Raw genomic sequence first — 19270 nt, forward strand, 5'->3', positions numbered from 1 at the left:
TTGTTAAACTTTGAAATCAATGTTGTTGTTGATTTTTTTTGTGAAATAAATAAGTCTGCTTAATTCCTTTAGCTGGTGATTTCCCATATCACTCTGCTCTCTCCAATATGCATCATACGTTTATTACAATTACATGTGAATATAACAAGCAGCACTTTTTTTGGTTTCTACATTCATTGTGACGAGTCGGGAAAGTCTCACCTAGGCACTTCTATCAAAACACATTCTAGACCAGTAAGCAGCATCGCACTTGGCAACAAAAAAAAAAAAACGCAACGTTGTTTTCACATCACTTCAAACCTTTTTTTTGTCTCAGTGTGATGATGCTGAATCAACGGTGCAAAATGTCATGAACGTAAAGAAATAATTGTTTTCACCCAACTTGCAACATTAAAAGAAAAAAAAGAAAGCCTCCTATACATTCTTATAAGTAATAAAGCATTGGGCCCTTTAAGTGACCAGCTCTTTCCTACATTAGGCTTCAAAAGGAATGGTTCTGAATCTAATTGATTGATCTGATCAGTCGAAGGTCTCTTTACGTGGTCAACAAATGAGTTGGGAATTGTGGTTGATGGATCGTGAGCCTCTCACTCCAACTGGTACCTTCCTCATATCCATGTAGGTCGAGTTAATGTTCCCTCTTCCCGTCTGAAATACAGAAAATATCAAACTGTGTCAACTTGAACCTCGTAGCGTTTACCCTTTACCATTTACCCTTTACCCTTTACCCTTTACCCATTACCCTTTACCCATTACCCTTTACCCTTTACCCTTTACCCATTACCCTTTACCATTTACCCATTACCCTTTACCATTTACCATTTATCATTTACCCTTTACCCTTTACCCTTTACCATTTACCCTTTACCCTTTACCATTTACCCATTACCCTTTACCATTTACCATTTATAATTTACCCTTTACCCTTTACCATTTACCCTTTACCCTTTACCATTTACCCTTTACCCATTACCCTTTACCATTTACCCATTACCCTTTACCATTTACCATTTACCATTTATCATTTACCCTTTACCCTTTACCATTTACCCTTTACCCTTTACCATTTACCCTTTATCATTTACCCATTTAGCATTTACCCTCTTAGCATTTACCCTCTTAGCATTTACCCTCTTAGCATTTACCCTTTACCCTTTACCCTTTACCATTTACCATTTACCCTTTACCCTTTATCATTTACCCATTTAGCATTTACCCTCTTAGCATTTACCCTTTACCCTTTACCCTTTACCATTTACCCTTTACCCTTCATCATTTACCCATTTAGCATTTACCCTCTTAGCATTTACCCTCTTAGCATTTACCCTCTTAGCATTTACCCTCTTAGCATTTACCCTCTTAGCATTTACCCATTTAGCATTTACCCTCTTAGCATTTACCCTCTTAGCATTTACCCTTTTAGCATTTACCCTCTTAGCGTTTACCCTTTTAGGATCATTATTTAATGATAGGCGTAGCTAATAATTAGTATATAAGTAATTAGGATATAGTAATTAGGATAATTAGTGTTCCTAAACCAGGAGGAAAGACCCCTTGGATTTTTAACAAAAAGTTAGATCACATTGTTGACAGGTTATAACTAACTACTGTTTGGACAACGTTGGAAGCATGTGAACTACTGTTGAGACAAGGTTGGAAGCATGTGAACTACTGTTGAGACAAGGTTGGAAGCATGTGAACTACTGTTGAGACAAGGTTGGAAGCATGTGTATTGAATATTCTCACCGTAGGTTGGGTCCGATTAGGCTGAGGAAACAAATGAAAACAGAAATATTATTATTTAACATTTTCATTATTTTGTTTTGAAGATTATGTACAGAATTGTCCAAAATATTGGCTTCAATTATATGCTTTTATAACGGTCTTGTTAGGTTACAGCCCGATGCTAAAATTGATTAAATTGTTATTTTTCCTCATCAATCTACACACAATGCCCCATAATGACATCACAATACCCCATAATGACATCACAATACCCCATAATGACATCACAATACCCCATAATGACATCACAATACCCCATAATGACATCACAATACGCCATAATGACATCACAATACCCCATAATGACATCACAATGCCCCATAACAACATAGCAAAAACAGGTTTTTTGAATTTTTGCTCAAATACAGAAATCTCACATTTACATAAGTATTCAGACCCTTTACTCAGTACTTTGTTGAAGCACCTTTGGCAGAGATTACAGCCTGGAGTCTTCTTGGGTATGACACTACAATCGTGGCACACCTGTATTTGGGGAGTTTATCCCATTCTTCTATGCAGATCCTCTCAAGCTCTGCCAGGTTGGATGGGGAGTATCGCTGCACAGCTATTTTCAAGACTCTAGAGATGTTCGATCAGGTTCAAGTCTGGGCTCTGGCTGGGACACTCAAGGACATTCAGAGACTTGTCCCAAAGTCACTCCTGAGTTGTCTTGGCTATGTTCTTAGGGTCGTTGTCCTGTTGGAAGATGAAAGTTTGCCCCAGTCTGATGTACTGAAAGCTCTGGAGCAGGTTTTCATCAAGAATCTCTCTGTACTTTGCTCCATTCATCTTTGCCTCGATCCTGACTAGTCTCCCAGTCCCTGACGCTGAAAAACATCCCCACAGCATGATGCTGCCACCACCACGCTTCACCATAGGGATGGTGCCAGGTTTCTTCCAGACGTGACGCTTGGCATTCAGGCCAAAGAGTTCAATCTTGGTTTCATCAGACCAAAAAAAGTCTTGTTTCTTATGGTCTGAGAGTCCTTTAGGTGCCTTTTTGGCAAACTCCAAGTGGGCTGTCATGTGCCTTTTACTGAGGAGTTGCTTCTGTCTGGCCACTCTACCATAAAGACCTGATTGGTGGAGTGCTGCAAGGTTCTGGAAGGTTCTCCCGGGTTCTTGGTCACCTCCCTGCCCAAGGCCCTTCTCCCCCGATTGCTCAGTTTAGCCGGGCGGCCAGCTCTTGGAAAAGTCTTGGTGGTTCCCAAACTTCTATTTAATAATGATGGAGGCCTCTGTATTCTTAGGACCTTCAATGCTGCAGACATGTTTTTGGTACCCTTTCCCAGATCAGTGCCTTGACACAATCCTGTCTCAGAGCTCTACAGAATTTTTTTTTTTTTAAATTTAACTACGCAAGTCAGTTAAGAACAAATTCTGATTTACAATGATGGCCTACCGGGGACCAGTGGGTTAACTGGACGACAGATTTTTACCTTGTCAGCTCGGGGATTCGATTTAGCAATCTTTCGGTTACTGGCCCAACGCTCTAACCACTAGGCTACCTGCCACCCCCACGAATCATGTCCAATCAATTGAATTTACTATAAGTGGACTCCAATGAAGTAGCAGAAACATCTCAAGGATGATCAATGGAAACAGGATGCACCTGAGCTCAATTTCAAATCTCATAGCAAAGGGTCTGAATACTTATGTAAATAAGGTATTTCTGTTTTTACATTTTTTATAAATCTGTTTTTGCTTTGTCATTATGGGGTTTTGTGTCGATTTTAGAATAAGGTTGTAACGTAACAAAATGTGGAAAAAGTCAAAGGGTCTGAATACTTTCTGAATGCACTGTTTATGTTTCTCACTGCAACAACTTGAACTCAGTGTAAGAGCTTTAGGTTGTGCCAGCACTTCAAACATTAATGGGCCGTTTCCCGGACACAGATTAAGCCTAGTCCAAGACGTAATCTGTTTCCAGGAAACCAGTCCCATATTGGATTGGGCTCAAATCTGATCTCTCATAAAAATTAAAAAATAAAGGATCCAAACCTGCATGGGGACGTATGTCAGCGAATCATACAGCTCCTCAGATCGAAAGACCTGGAAAAAATGACCCCAAAACATCACAGAAGAAAAGTCTGGTGCTTGGCAATGAATAACATTAAGGAAGAGAAACTCCAATCTTCACAAACATTGAAATAATGATGGCTTTGACATTAATACTATATAAAGTAACTAACACAAGTTGTACTTGAAGCCTGTTGATTGTTTTTCTCTAACTGATATTTCAATCAGCCAATCAGCTGTAACGGTGTATATTATAATGAGCCTGACCCTCAGCCTGATATAGAAGAAGGTGATGGTGAAGCTGTAGAAGCAGAGGAACACAGACACTCCAATCACAATCCACTTCAGTTGGTCAATCAGCTCAGCCTCAGGGGACTCAAGTAGAGGGGAAGGACACACGAGGACATCTCCTGCTAGTCCTGGGAACAGACAGTCAAAAACATGGAACATTTTAAACACAACCTTTTCTGGGAAAACATGAAGTATAGCAAACACAACAGAGGAGGAAATGGAGTTTAGACATGATAAAATACATTATCATAATACATTATGAAGTACTTCATGGAATAATTTTGCACGCCCAATTTTTCAGTTTTTGATTTGTTAAAAAAGTTTGAAATATCCAATAAATGTCGTTCCACTTCATGATTGTGTCCCACTTGTTGTTGATTCTTCACAAAAAAATACAGTTTTATATCTTTATGTTTGAAGCCTGAAATGTGGCAAAAGGTCGCAAAGTTCAAGGGGGCCGAATACTTTCGCAAGGCACTGTATACATTGCCAAAGCTTATTTTGGACATTTAAAATATTAACATAGTTAATAATACTAATCAATATTGTCAACTGTATGTTTGGCAGCATGAGTAAAGGATGCTTTGTTTGCGAAATAGGAAACCCGATTCCAGATTTAATTTTGGATTGGAGATGCTTAATGTGAGTCTGGAAGGGGAGTTTACAGTCTAACCAGACACCTAGGTATGTATAGTTGTCCACATATTTTAAGTCAGAGCCGTCCAGAGTAGTGATGCTGGACGGACGGGCAGGTGCGGGCAGCGATCGGTTGAAGAGCATGCATTTAGTTTTACTTGTATTTAAGAGCAGCTGGAGGCCACGGAAGGAGAGATGTATGGCATTGAAGCTCTTTATGAAGTACTTTGTGGAATATCTAGAAACTACCATATGCCAGTCAGACACTGCAGTAATTCCTGGTGGATTTGTATTGTAAATGATGTAATCACTATCGAATGCAATGTTTAGTTACATACTGTACCCTACTGTACATCACAATGTTTAGTTACATACTGTACCCTACTGTACATCACAATGTTTAGTTACATACTATATATACCCTACTGTACATCACAATGTTAAGTTACATACTGTACCCTACTGTACATCACAATGCATCATTTGACTTTTCTAAACATAAAACACAGGTAATCAATCGAAGACTGTGTCCCAAGTGGAATCCTATAGTGCATGGTGCACTAATTTAGACCAGATCCCTGGTCAAAAGTAGTGCACCCTAATAGGTATTACAGCATTTGGGACATAGCCTAAATACACAAGGCAAATGTTCCACTAACCTGGCAGCAGTTTGGTGGAGTGTTTCCCCTTTACAGTTTGGATGTGCTTCATGGTAACAACAGATGACAAGGAGAACTCACACTGGAACAGACCACAGATGTCCTCAGCCTTTAAGTTGTGTAATGTGAACTTGTACTGGTTCCATGTCACCTTCGTGTAGGTGCAGTCAGCCATGTGACTGTTATTCACCTAATAATAATAATAATAATGCATTTCATTTACAGAGGAATCTCAATACGTAGGCAGAAACTAAACAACAAACAAAGAAACAAACAATAAAGACAAACAAAATACAAAGTTGTAAAGTAATAAAATCACAGTCGTAAATTAATAAATTTATAAAGTCATAAAGTTATGATGTCATAAATTAATAAAGTTATAAAGTCATAAATTAATGAAGTTATAAAGTCATAAATTAATAAAGTCATAAATTAATAAAAGTTATAAAGTCATAAAGTTATGATGTCATAAATTAATAAATTTATAAATTAATAAAGTTATAAAGTCATGAATTAATAAAGTTATAAAGTTATAAATTAATAAAGTCATACATTAATTCAGTTATAAAGTCATAAATTAATCAATTAATAAAGGAATAAATTAATAAAGTTATGATGTCATAAATTAATAAAGTAATAAATTAATAAAGTCATAAATTTATAAAGTTATAAAGTCATAAATTAATAAAGTTATAAAGTCATAAATTAATTCAGTTATAAAGTCATAATGTATTCATAAAGTTATGAAGTTATGGAGTTATAAAGTCATAAATTCCTAAAGTTATGTATTCATAAAGTTGAATTAAATTAAATTGAATTAAAGAATCAAGGCAGTTAAAAAACTAGGCTAAAAGAGTTTTGATTGGTTGGTCTGTAGATGGATAAGAGTTTTGATTGGTTGGTCTGTAGATGGATAAGAGTTTTGATTGGTTGGTCTGTAGATGGATAAGAGTTTTGATTGGTTGGTCTGTGGAGCGTCTTTCAGATGGTTAAGGGAGAGGAGAAAGAGAGCAGAGTGCTCGGTCCCCCCATGGTCTGGACACCTGTCATGGGGACCTGAAGCAGTGGGGAGTGGCTGGAACGGAGTGTGTGAGGTGGCTCGCGATCAGGTCACTCACCTGACAGACCATGGTAACATCAGAGTTATTGAGTCTGTTCAGCCTGGCGTCAATGACAAAGAGCTCATCTGTGTCTGTGTGACTACAGGTGATGGAGACAGTACCGTCGGGGTTGAGTGTCCGGATCTCAGGCTGCATCACCTGAACCTCTGGGAGGGGAGAGACAGTCAGAGTGAAACGAGAAGAGAGAAGATAACATACTGTAGAATCTTAACGGAAAGTCATCTGTTTGAGGAAACGTGGCATTTGTTCCTCACAAATAAATAAATAAAATGAATCCATGGAAAACAAGTAGTGTTTTAGACAGTCACATTTCTTGTGGCCTTTTATCCCAGACAGGTCGAAGAGGATAAACATATACATTTCCATTACTTTTAGTTATTATGTGTCAGGTGGATTTAAATAAATACAATCTCCATTTTCCAAAAAATGAATGACATTACTAACATGATATGTATATATATATATTGTTTATAATGAAGCATAAGGCAGATATCTCACCGTGGCTGGGGCAGAGAAGGGTAAAGAGCCAGGCAGCCACAGAGAGGAGTCTGATTCTCATTTCAACTTCTTATTTGGCTTGAACCTTTAGCTAGCTGAGTCTAACTCTGACAGACGCCAAATGAACAGTGATGACTAGGGGAAATCTCTCCTCATAACTCTCTCGCTCTCCTCCTATCACAGGGCTTCAATTGGTATACTTGTCTGCCATTGGGGAGTGTCACAGACACCAAGTTGTAAAGTGGGTTAAAGTGTAGAAGGATTCCGACTAAATCAGGTGTCGTCTATGATTGATTTAAATGTCATTTTGAAAATAATTTAAAAAGATGTTTAAACATGTCCCCAACCCCCCTCACATTTATTTTAATATCTAATGTCTATTATCATATGAATATGAAAGGCCATTTCATACGCTAAAATGGATAGTAACTGTATATGGTTTGTGTATGGTTAAAATGCAGACAGAGGACTTGTTCATGGTAAAAAAAAACTTGTGACCACACTGGACAATCCCCCGATTGCTCAGTTTAGCCGGGCGGCCAGCTCTTGGAAAAGTCTTGGTGGTTCCCAAACTTCTATACCCTACTGTACATCACAATGTTTAGTTACATATTGTACCCTACTGTACATCACAATGCATCATTTGACTTTTCTAAACATAAAACACAGGTAATCAATCGAAGACTGTGTCCCAAGTGGAATCCTATAGTGCATGGTGCACTAATTTAGACCAGATCCCTGGTCAAAAGTAGTGCACCCTAATAGGTATTACAGCATTTGGGACTTAGCCTAAATGTACAAGGCAAATGTTCCACTAACCTGACAGCAATTTGGTGGAGTGTTTCCCCTTTACAGTTTGGATGGGCTTCATGGTAACAAAAGATGACAAGGAGAACTCACACTGGAACAGACCACAGATGTCCTCAGCCTTTAAGTTGTGTAATGTGAACTTGTACTGGTTCCATGTCACCTTCATGTAGGTGCAGTCAGCCATGTGACTGTTATTCACCTAATAATAATAATAATAATGCATTTCATTTACAGAGGAATCTCAATACGTAGGCAGAAACTAAACAACAAACAAAGAAACAAACAATAAAGACAAACAAAATACAAAGTTGTAAAGTAATAAAATCACAGTCCTAAATTAATAAATGTATAAAGTCATAAATTAATAAAGTTATAAAGTCATAAATTAATAAAGTTATAAAGTCATCAATTAATAAAGTTATAAAGTCATAAATTAATAAAGTTATAAAGTCATAAATTAATAAAGTCATAAATTAATAAAGTTATAAAGTCATAAATTAATAAAGTTATAAAGTTATACATTAATAAAGTTATAAAGTTATAAATTCATAAAGTCATAAATTAATAAAGGTATAAAGTTTTAAATTAATAAAGTCATAAATTAATAAAGGTATAAAGTTTTAAATTAATAAAGTCATAAATTAATAAAGGTATAAAGTCATAAATTAATAAAGTCATAAATTAATAAAGTTATAAGGTCATAAATTAATTCAGTTATAAAGTCATAAATTAATAAAGTAATAAATTAATAAAGTTATAAAGTTATAAATTAATAAAGTTATAAAGTTATAAATTAATAAAGTAATAAATTAATAAAGTTATAAAGTTATAAATTAATAAAGTAATAAATTAATAAAGTTATAAAGTTATAAATTAATTCAGTTATTAAGTCATAATGTATTCATAAAGTTATGAAGTTATGGAGTTATAAAGTCATAAATTCCTAAAGTTATGTATTCATAAAGTTGAATTAAATTAAATTGAATTAAAGAATCAAGGCAGTTAAAAAACAAGGCTAAAAGAGTTTTGATTGGTTGGTCTGTAGATGGATAAGAGTTTTGATTGGTTGGTCTGTAGATGGATAAGAGTTTTGATTGGTTGGTCTGTAGATGGATAAGAGTTTTGATTGGTTGGTCTGTGGAGCGTCTTTCAGATGGTCAGGGAGAGGAGAAAGAGAGCAGAGTGCTCGGTCCCCCCATGGTCTGGACACCTGTCATGGGGACCTGAAGCAGTGGGGAGTGGCTGGAACGGAGTGTGTGAGGTGGCTCGCGATCAGGTCACTCACCTGACAGACCATGGTAACATCAGAGTTATTGAGTCTGTTCAGCCTGGCGTCAATGACAAAGAGCTCATCTGTGTCTGTGTGACTACAGGTGATGGAGACAGTACCGTCGGGGTTGAGTGTCCGGATCTCAGGCTGCATCACCTGAACCTCTGGGAGGGGAGAGACAGTCAGAGTGAAACGAGAAGAGAGAAGATAACATACTGTAGAATCTTAACGGAAAGTCATCTGTTTGAGGAAACGTGGCATTTTTTCCTCACAAATAAATAAATAAAATGAATCCATGGAAAACAAGTAGTGTTTTAGACAGTCACATTTCTTGTGGCCTTTTATCCCAGACAGGTCGAAGAGGATAAACATATACATTTAGACAGTCACATTTCTTGTGGCCTTTTATCCCAGACAGGTCGAAGAGGATAAACATATACATTTCCATGACTTTTAGTTATTATGTGTCAGGTGGATTTAAATAAATACAATCTCCATTTTCCAAAAAATGAATGACATTACTAACATGATATGTATATATATATTGTATATAATGAAGCATAAGGCAGATATCTCACCGTGGCTGGGGCAGAGAAGGGTAAAGAGCCAGGCAGCCACAGAGAGGAGTCTGATTCTCATTTCAACTTCTTATTTGGCTTGAACCTTTAGCTAGCTGAGTCTAACTCTGACAGACGCCAAATGAACAGTGATGACTAGGGGAAATCTCTCCTCATAACTCTCTCGCTCTCCTCCTATCACAGGGCTTCAATTGGTATACTTGTCTGTCATTGGGTAGTGTCACAGACACCAAGTTGTAAAGTGGGTTAAAGTGTAGAAGGATTCCGACTAAATCAGGTGTCGTCTATGATTGATTTAAATGTCATTTTGAAAATAATTTAAAAAGATGTTTAAACATGTCCCCAACCCCCCTCACATTTATTTTAATATCTAATGTCTATTATCATATGAATATGAAAGAGCATTTCATACGCTAAAATGGATAGTAACTGTATATGGTTTGTGTATGGTTAAAATGCAGACAGAGGACTTGTTCATGGTGAAAAAAAACACTTGTGACCACACTGGACAATCTTTCTAGTTTTGATTTAGTAGATATGGAAATATGGAGGCATTCCCATAAGAATAGATGGAGTTAGCTTTACCGATTCCTTACCAGTGGCACGGTTGTGAATTGCTGTTGTTAGCAGACTACCTGGCTCCTCTAAATACGGTAATTACAGCACAATACCTTGTTAGTTATTAGATGTACACATGATCCTTTTCTCCATTGACCTTCAATGTAATTTAATAGGCCGTGTAAATCTGCTCTACCAGCATGTTTACGGATATTTTCTGTTATCAGAAAAAAGGAAAAAGCCTTTGATTTCTAACTAGGTGAGCAGAATCGGTGGTTGGTGTTAAATGCCACATCCTGTTGTGTTGACTTGTTTCTCTGACGTCTGTCACCAGGAACTAGACCTGAAGTCAGTCAGCAGTAAAGAGGCTGAGTCCCAAATGGCATCCTATGTGTAGGGGAATAGGGTGCTACGACCCATAGGGCTCTGATCAAAAGTAGTGCACTATGTAGGGAATAGGGTGCTAGGGTTCTGGTCCAAAGTAGTGCACTATGTAGGGAATAGAGTGCTAAGACCCATAGGGCTCTAGTCCAAAGTAGTGCACTATGTAGGGAATAGAGTGCTACGGCCCATAGGGCTCTGGTCAAAAGTAGTGCACTATGTAGGGAATAGGGTGCTAGGGCTCTGGTCCAAAGTAGTGCACTATGTAGGGAATAGGGTGCTACGGCCCATAGGGCTCTGGTCAAAAGTAGTGCACTATGTAGGGAATAGGGTGCTACGGCCCATAGGGCTCTGGTCTAAAGTAGTGCACTATGTAGAGAATAGAGTGCTACGGCCCATAGGGCTCTGGTCTAAAGTAGTGCACTATGTAGGGAATAGAGTGCTACGGCCCATAGGGCTCTGGTCAAAAGTAGTGCACTATGTAGGGAATAGGGTGCCATTTGTGGACACAGACTAACTGTAAAGGTGCGGTAGTCTCTAGAAGAAGAGGCCTCCTGTAGGGCACGCCTGGGTTCAAATACTATTTGAAATCTTTCAAATACTTTTAAGTGTTAGCTCTAGCCTGCCTGGAGTAGCAGGTGGATGGGGTTAGCGCGTATAGGATCTTCCTGCTGTTTCCGTTGTAACTGTCAAGCGGCCAATCAAGCCCAGCTAAAGCATTTGAAGTGATTTCAAATAGTGCTTGAACCCAGAGCTGCGTGGGGCCCGATCCTGACATCCTGTTATTATGCTGTAAAAGCGCACACTGGAAACTGTGTCCCAAATGGCACCTTATTCACTACCAAAGTGTCCCATGGGCCCTGGTTAGAAGCAGTGCACTATATAGGGAATAGGGTGTCAATGGGGAAACTGCCAGATACTGGGAGATGGATGCATAATGAAGCAGTGCTTTTGGAGGTTTGATCCACTGTTCTTTCTTAGTATTACTGTAGTAACAAGACTGCATCAACTTAGAGGAATATTTTTAAGAAAATGTTGTTGTGGGGGTCAACGGTCAGAGTTCTTGACACCTGGTCATCTACAATGCCTTCCGAAACTATTTTATACCCCTCAAATGATTCCACTAGTTGTTGTGCTACAAGCTAAAAAACAATTTACTCCATAATGAAAAAGTGAAAATATGTTTATCGAAAAGTTTGCAAATTTGTTATTTTTTTATTTTATTTTTTTAACAAAAATAAGTATTCACACCCTTGAGTCAACACATGTTAGATTCACCGTTGGCTGCGATTACAGCTGTGAGTATTTCTGAGTATCGAAGAGCTTTACTCATCTGGATTGTACAATATTTGCACATTATTCTCTTTAAAATTCTTCAAGCTTTGTCAAGTTGGTTGTGATCGTTGCTAGAAAGCCATTTTCAAGTATTCCCATATATGTTCAAGCCAATTTTAGTCAAAAATGTAATAGGCCAGCTCTTCAGGAATATTAAATGGATATAGCGTTGTGTTTTAGGTTATTGTCCAGCTGAAAGGTGGATTCGTCTCCCAGTGTCTGTTGGAAAGCAGACTAAACAAGGTTTTCCTCTAGGATTTTGACTGTGCTTAACTGTACTACGTTTATTTTTATCCTGAAAAACTCCCCAGTCCTTAACGATGACAAGCATACCCATAACATGATGCATCCACCACCAGAATGCATGTTTTTGAATATTTTTATTCTGTACGGGCTTCCTTCTTTTCACTCTGTCATTTAGGTTAGTATTGTGGAGTAAATTAGGTTAGTATTGTGGATTTACTCCGGCAACTGAGTAAGAAAGGACGCCTATATCACTGTAGTGACTGGGTGTATTGATACACCATCCAAATTGTAATTAATAACTTCACCATGTTCAAAGGATAATTCAATGTCTGCTTTTTAATTTTTACCCATCTACCAATAGGTGGCCTTCTTTGCGAGGCATTGGAAAACTTTGCTGGTGTTTGTGGTTGAATCTGTGTTTGATTCAACTGAGTGACCTTACATAAAATTGAATATGTGGGGTACAGAGATGAGGTAGTCATTCAAAAAATCATATTAAACACTATTATTGTACACAGAGTGAGTTCATGCAACAGTATAATGTGATTGTTAAGCAAATTTTTATTCCTGAACTTATTTAGGCTTGCCAGAACAAAGTTGAATAGTTATTGACTCAAGAACTTTCAGCTTCTAATTTGTAATTAATTTGTAAAAATGTCTGAAGACATAATTCCACTTTGACATTATGGTGTGTTGTGTGTGTGAGCCCAGAGACACACAATCTCAATTGAATCTATTTTAAATTCAGGCTGTAACAATACAATGTGGAAAAAGTCATGGGGTGTGAATACTTTCTGAAGGCCACTGTATCATGAATTGAATTACTGTCAGGGTAAGGAATTATTCAGCTATACTATTTCTTAAAAAGACACACAGTTTTAGGATTTTGTGAGTGATTGGTAAATAAATATTTATTTATTTATATAAATATTTCTAAAAGTAAAACTAATTATATTATAATAACTACTAACTAATAGTAGTTATAGTAGTTATAATATAATATAATAATTATAACATGCTACAGATTTTTATTTTAATATTTCTCCAGCTGTCGGCTGTCAATCCAGACATGAAAAGATAACTCATCAAAGGCTGTCTTGAGTCTCGACTTGAGTCTCGACCACAATATCAATATTGATCTTTATCGTGGTCATGTGTCACAGTGTCTCCTGACTCCTCCTGTCTCAGCTTCCAGTATTTATGCTGCAGTAGTTTATGTGTCGGGGGGGGGCTAGGATCAGTTTGATATATCTGGAGTACTTCTCCTGTCTTATCCGGTGTCCTGTGTGAATTTAAGTATGCTCTCTCTAATTCTCTCTTTCTATCTCGGAGGACCTGAGCCCTAGGACCACCTGGCCTGATGACTCCTTGCTGTCCCCAGTCCACCTGGCCGTGCTGCTGCTCCAGTTTCAACTGTTCTGCCTGCGGCTATGGAACCCTGACCTGTTCACCGGACGTGCTACCTGTCCCAGACATGCTGTTTTCAACTCTCTAGAGACAGCAGGAGTGGTAGAGATACTCTGAATGATCAGAAATGAAAAGCCAACTGACATTTACTCCTGAGGTGCTAACTTGCTGCACCCTCGACAACCACTGTGATTATTATTATTTTACCATGCTGGTCATTTATGAACATTTGAACATCTTGGCCATGTTCTGTTATAATCTCTACCCGGCACAGCCAGAAGAGGACTGGCCACCCCTCATAGCCTGGTTCCTCTCTAGGTTTCTTCCTAGGTTTTGGCCTTTCTAGTGAGTTTTTCCTAGCCACCGTGCTTCTACACCTGCATTGATTGCTGTTTTGGGGTTTTAGGCTGGGTTTCTGTACAGCACTTTGTGACATCAGCTGATGTAAGAATACATTTAATTTGATTCGTGTTTTTTTGTGGTTGGACAAAGAAATAAATGTAGTCATTTAATATAAATGCCATCTCGATATTAGTGCTACCTCTGAGTAAGATCATCCTCTGAGTGTTCAATAATCAATGGGCTATTCAACACAACGTGTGTTTATAAGAAATGATCGTGACAAAAGATGGAAATTATTGATCAAAAGCAAATAATTTATTCGAGACTAGTCGTAGACTTGATTTCACTATTTCTTTATATTACAACACAATGAAACATATAGATAGATATGTATTTTAAAAATTCTTCATTGGAAGTTCCCATAATCAAATCTTCCATCATTCTGTGACATCATCGGTACTATTGCTTCAAATCTTCTCTTCCTCTGTAGAACCTAGAAGGGTAAATACATTACTATATCTATTAAAATGGACATAGAGTATCAACAGAAGTGGCTCTTGTTATCAGGTGAATGTTGTTGCTCGCGAAAGAGTGATCGATGTTAAAAGCAGAAGTTGTTTTTTGTTGTTGTTTGTAAGAGCTCACCTGATGAACGAGGAGGATAGCAATGGCAGAGATTACTATTAATACTGCAGCCAGTCCTGCTAAGGGTAGTCTGACGGATGTTTCTCCTGTTACATCATCTCTTCTCTGGGCCTCTGGGGTAAAGCACCCTGGTTCCTCTACAGAAATTCACCACAATCTTAACAGTCATATCTGAATTCAATACTGCATATTGTTTTGAGAACTGAGGGATCAATCCTAACTTCAAAATCTGCGTCTTTAACCCAACCCAAATTCTCACACAAATCACAATTGAATCAAAGTGTGGTTCAAAGTTCACATGATAAGTACGTGCATAATGTCTGTATGTATCATTAGCATTAAGCCTTTAGATCGATTAATCCCCAATATTCAATTGCATTCAGTATTACCTGTTATATAGAGTAGGGTACCATTCCCAAACGTCCTCAGGTATGGCGGAGGGTACAGGACTTCTATGGCACAGCGGTACAGGTCAGTGTCGTTACCCCTGAGACCAGAGATAGTCAGGTTCACCTTGCCTGGCCTTAACTGGCCCCGACAACGCACCTTCCTCTCTCCCTCTCCCTCCACCTGGAAGGCTGTGTTGTTGTGGGTGAAGGAGGACGTGCACACCTTCTGTTCTTCCTGCTCCCCGTACATCCCCCGGTACAGAGTGATCCGTAGCTCCTCCGGTTCATTTCTCCCTGTGTGGTGGTAGGAGCAGAACAGCTCCACCTCACCACGATGACTCACCACACGGTACGGCTGGGTGACCCTCAGGGCTGGAGAGAGAGGCGGGAGAGGGGTGGGTAGAGAGAGAGAGAGAGAAAGAGAGAGAGAGGTGGGAAGAGAGAGAGAGAGGGGTGGGAGAGAGAGAGAGAGAGAGATAACGGTGGGAGAGAGAGGTGGGTAGAGAGAGAGAGAGAGAAAGATGGGAGAGAGAGAGAGATGGTGAGAGAGAGAAAGGTGGGAGAGAGAGAGAGAGAGAGAAAGGTGGGAGAGAGAGAGAAGGAGGTCAGATTCCCTCACTGCTTTTGCTAAACTTGTATCCTCTACAGGTCCACATCTTCCAGAAGTAGGGATCCACCTCCTAATACCTGAGGTCCCAACAACACAATACATCTAACAACTAACTCTGCATTGACTAAATCTAGTCCTTAAAGAAATGTCTTGTATCCTATTTGAAAAGGTACTCACCATTCCACACTGGGAGGCAAAGACCGAGACAGAGAAATGTCAACAGGCTGAGAGTCATGACGACGAGAAGAAGTGCACCTCCAAAAATATCATCTTCTCAGACTTTTATATTACCAAGTCTTTCGGAAACAGTTTCGAGATTTGTGCGTTGATCGACGCCATAGAAGCACATACGTGCTTCAATACCAGTAATACCAAACCAGTAATTCAGGTGTTCATTATTATTCTGGTAAAAGAGTTTCCATTTATCAACGGAAAATATGCAAGTGAGTATAAAGAGAAAAACACCCAGAGTAAAACCCTGTAAGTGATTAGTCATATTGAAAATGCTGATTTGTGATATTTTTACTTTTTCAACGTCATGCTAAATGTCGATTGGTTGATCTTCGGCGCTTCAGAACGCTGAGAACCAATGACGGAGTAGGGGAAGATTGATAAGGGGTCACACCACTATTATAGTAGATGAAGTGGTTTGTCTGAAATGGGACCCTATTCCCACATGGTCTGGTCAAAAGGAGTGCCCTGTTAATGGGAATAGGTTGCCATTTGAATTGGGGTTTATGCACCTATTTACCAACGGCAAGCTAAATATTTAAGTGTGGTTAGAGTACTGGGTTAAACTGCTCAGAGATGTGCAGTAGACAGGAGATTTAATAAGATTTTAACTGTTTTCTAGAATAGGTTTGAAAACATCAAGGAGGCGTCCCTAGTCCTTATGTAGCGCACTACAGAGTCAAAAGGAGTGTACTACAGTCCTATAGTCCCTGGTCAAAAGGAGTGCACTACAGTCCTATAGACCCTGGTCAAAAGGAGTGCACTACAGTCCTATAGACCCTGGTCAAAAGGAGTGCACTACAGAGTCCTATAGTCCCTGGTCAAAAGGAGTGCACTACAGAGTCCTTTAGACCCTGGTCAAAAGGAGTTGACTACAGAGCCCATAGACCCTGGTCAAAAGGAGTGCACTACAGAGTCCTATAGACCCTGGTCAAAAGGAGTGCACTACAGAGTCCTATAGACCCTGGTCAAAAGGAGTGCACTACAGAGTCCTATAGTCCCTGGTCAAAAGGAGTGCACTACAGAGGGAAGATCCTCTGGTTAGGGACTGAGTCCTACCATGTCACAATGAAGAACCTCTGGTTAGGGGCTGAGTCCTACCGAGTCACAATGAAGAACCTCTGGTTAGGGGCTGAGTCCTACCGAGTCACAATGAAGAACCTCTGGTTAGGGGCTGAGTCCTACCATGTCACAATGAAGAACCTCTGGTTAGGGGCTGAGTCCTACCGTGTCACAATGAAGAACCTCTGGTTAGGGGCTGAGTCCTACCGAGTCACAATGAAGAACCTCTGGTTAGGGGCTGAGTCCTACCGAGTCACAATGAAGAACCTCTGGTTAGGGGCTGAGTCCTACCGAGTCACAATGAAGAACCTCTGGTTAGGGGCTGAGTCCTACCGAGTCACAATGAAGAACCTCTGGTTCGGGGCTGAGTCCTACCGTGTCACAAGGAAGCACCTCTGGTTCAGGCCCAACACGAGGTTGTAAAGTTACACTCACACATTAACATTCTCCATCCTTTATTTCTGCAACACACAAACAGCTTCATACAGTCTGATAATGTTTGATAATTTTTGTGGCATCAACCTGTAACATACAACTTCACATTATAAAAAAAATCATGACTATAATCTATAATATAAAATCAGAATTTATATTATATCTAATCTGTATTATAAACCTGGTAGTTTGGGTCCCGGATGTTGATTAGCTGAAACAAAATTTAATCTGTGTGTATATCAGACAATAAACCATGGGTATGACACAAAAATACTAGTTTAATGTTCTTTATGTTGGTAACCAGTTTATTTTAGCAATAAGCACCTCGGGGCGGATGTGGTATATGGCCAAGTTGAAACTATACTAGGTCTACTCCATATACCCACTTATTTTTCAGTGGCCAATTGTATTTACTCACTTCTAAATCCCCAGGATGAGTATCAAAGTAGTGTAGTGGAGGTTCACGCTGTATAAGGTTGATGGAACAGACCTCTAGTGGGATCTTCTGATACCGCAGTGAAGTACATGATGATCCCATGTTCAGTATCAAAGTAGTGTAGTGGAGGTCCACGCTGTATAAGGTTGATGGAACAGACCTCTAGTGGGATCTTCTGATACCGCAGTGAAGTACATGATGATCCCATGTTCAGTATCAAAGTAGTGTAGTGGAGGTTCACGCTGTGTAAGGTTGATGGAACAGACCTCTAGTGGGATCTTCTGATACCACAGTGAAGTACATGATGATCCCATGTTCAGTATCAAAGTAGTGTAGTGGAGGTTCACGTTGTGTAAGGTTGATGGAACAGACCTCTAGTGGGATCTTCTGATACCGCAGTGAAGTACATGATGATCCCATGTTCAGTATCAAAGTAGTGTAGTGGAGGTTCACGTTGTGTAAGGTTGATGGAACAGACCTCTAGTGGGATCTTCTGATACCGCAGTGAAGTACATGATGATCCCATGTTCAGTATCAAAGTAGTGTAGTGGAGGTTCACGTTGTATAAGGTTGATGGAACAGACCTCTAGTGGGATCTTCTGATACCGCAGTGATGATGATGATGATCCCATGTTCAGTATCAAAGTAGTGTAGTGGAGGTTCACGTTGTGTAAGGTTGATGGAACAGACCTCTAGTGGGATCTTCTGATACCGCAGTGATGATGATGATGATCCCATGTTCAGTATCAAAGTAGTGTAGTGGAGGTTCACGCTGTATAAGGTTGATGGAACAGACCTCTAGTGGGATCTTCTGATACCGCAGTGATGATGATGATGATCCCATGTTCAGTATCAAAGTAGTGTAGTGGAGGTTCACGCTGTATAAGGTTGATGGAACAGACCTCTAGTGGGATCTTCTGATACCGCAGTGAAGTACATGATGATCCCATGTTCAGTATCAAAGTAGTGTAGTGGAGGTTCACGCTGTGTAAGGTTGATGGAACAGACCTCTAGTGGGATCTTCTGATACCGCAGTGAAGTACATGATGATCCCATGTTCAGTATCAAAGTAGTGTAGTGGAGGTTCACGCTGTATAAGGTTGATGGAACAGACCTCTAGTGGGATCTTCTGATACCGCAGTGATGATGATGATGATCCCATGTTCAGTATCAAAGTAGTGTAGTGGAGGTTCACGCTGTATAAGGTTGATGGAACAGACCTCTAGTGGGATCTTCTGATACCGCAGTGAAGTACATGATGATCCCATGTTCAGTATCAAAGTAGTGTAGTGGAGGTTCACGCTGTGTAAGGTTGATGGAACAGACCTCTAGTGGGATCTTCTGATACCGCAGTGATGATGATGATGATCCCATGTTCAGTATCAAAGTAGTGTAGTGGAGGTTCACGTTGTATAAGGTTGATGGAACAGACCTCTAGTGGGATCTTCTGATACCGCAGTGAAGTACATGATGATCCCATGTTCAGTATCAAAGTAGTGTAGTGGAGGTTCACGTTGTGTAAGGTT

At 39.3% G+C, this 19270-nt stretch overlaps 2 protein-coding genes across 4 annotated transcripts; both read right to left on the minus strand.

Annotated features, from left to right (window-relative positions):
• Positions 1 to 106: 106 nt before the first annotated feature.
• si:ch211-67e16.3 (uncharacterized) lies at positions 107 to 9862 on the minus strand. Of its 3 annotated transcripts, XM_036959492.2 has the most exons (9): positions 9668 to 9862; positions 9105 to 9253; positions 7829 to 8018; positions 6509 to 6657; positions 5391 to 5580; positions 4072 to 4223; positions 3787 to 3837; positions 1747 to 1767; positions 107 to 648 (listed from the first exon to the last, which is right to left on the minus strand). In XM_036959492.2, exons 1-9 carry the CDS (start codon positions 9726 to 9728, stop codon positions 544 to 546), a joined length of 1068 nt encoding a protein of 355 aa, XP_036815387.2. In that variant the 5' UTR covers positions 9729 to 9862; the 3' UTR covers positions 107 to 543. The 3 variants fall into 3 exon arrangements, with proteins under 3 accessions (XP_036815387.2, XP_090072590.1, XP_090072589.1); XM_090216464.1 differs by lacking the exons at positions 5391 to 5580; positions 6509 to 6657 and having other exon boundaries at positions 9668 to 9860; XM_090216463.1 differs by lacking the exons at positions 7829 to 8018; positions 9105 to 9253; positions 9668 to 9862 and adding an exon at positions 7010 to 7205.
• A 4370-nt stretch (positions 9863 to 14232) lies between these two features.
• cd28 (CD28 molecule) lies at positions 14233 to 15839 on the minus strand. Its single transcript, NM_001124533.1, is given in 4 exon segments — positions 14233 to 14429; positions 14582 to 14718; positions 14971 to 15342; positions 15758 to 15839. Coding segments are annotated over 4 exon segments (654 nt in total). The 5' UTR covers positions 15816 to 15839; the 3' UTR covers positions 14233 to 14342.
• Between the last annotated feature and the right edge of the window lie 3431 nt (positions 15840 to 19270).

Source organism: Oncorhynchus mykiss, chromosome 22 (assembly GCF_057628025.1).
Source record: "Oncorhynchus mykiss isolate SJ-2025 chromosome 22, ASM5762802v1, whole genome shotgun sequence".
Lineage (NCBI taxonomy): Eukaryota > Metazoa > Chordata > Actinopteri > Salmoniformes > Salmonidae > Oncorhynchus > Oncorhynchus mykiss.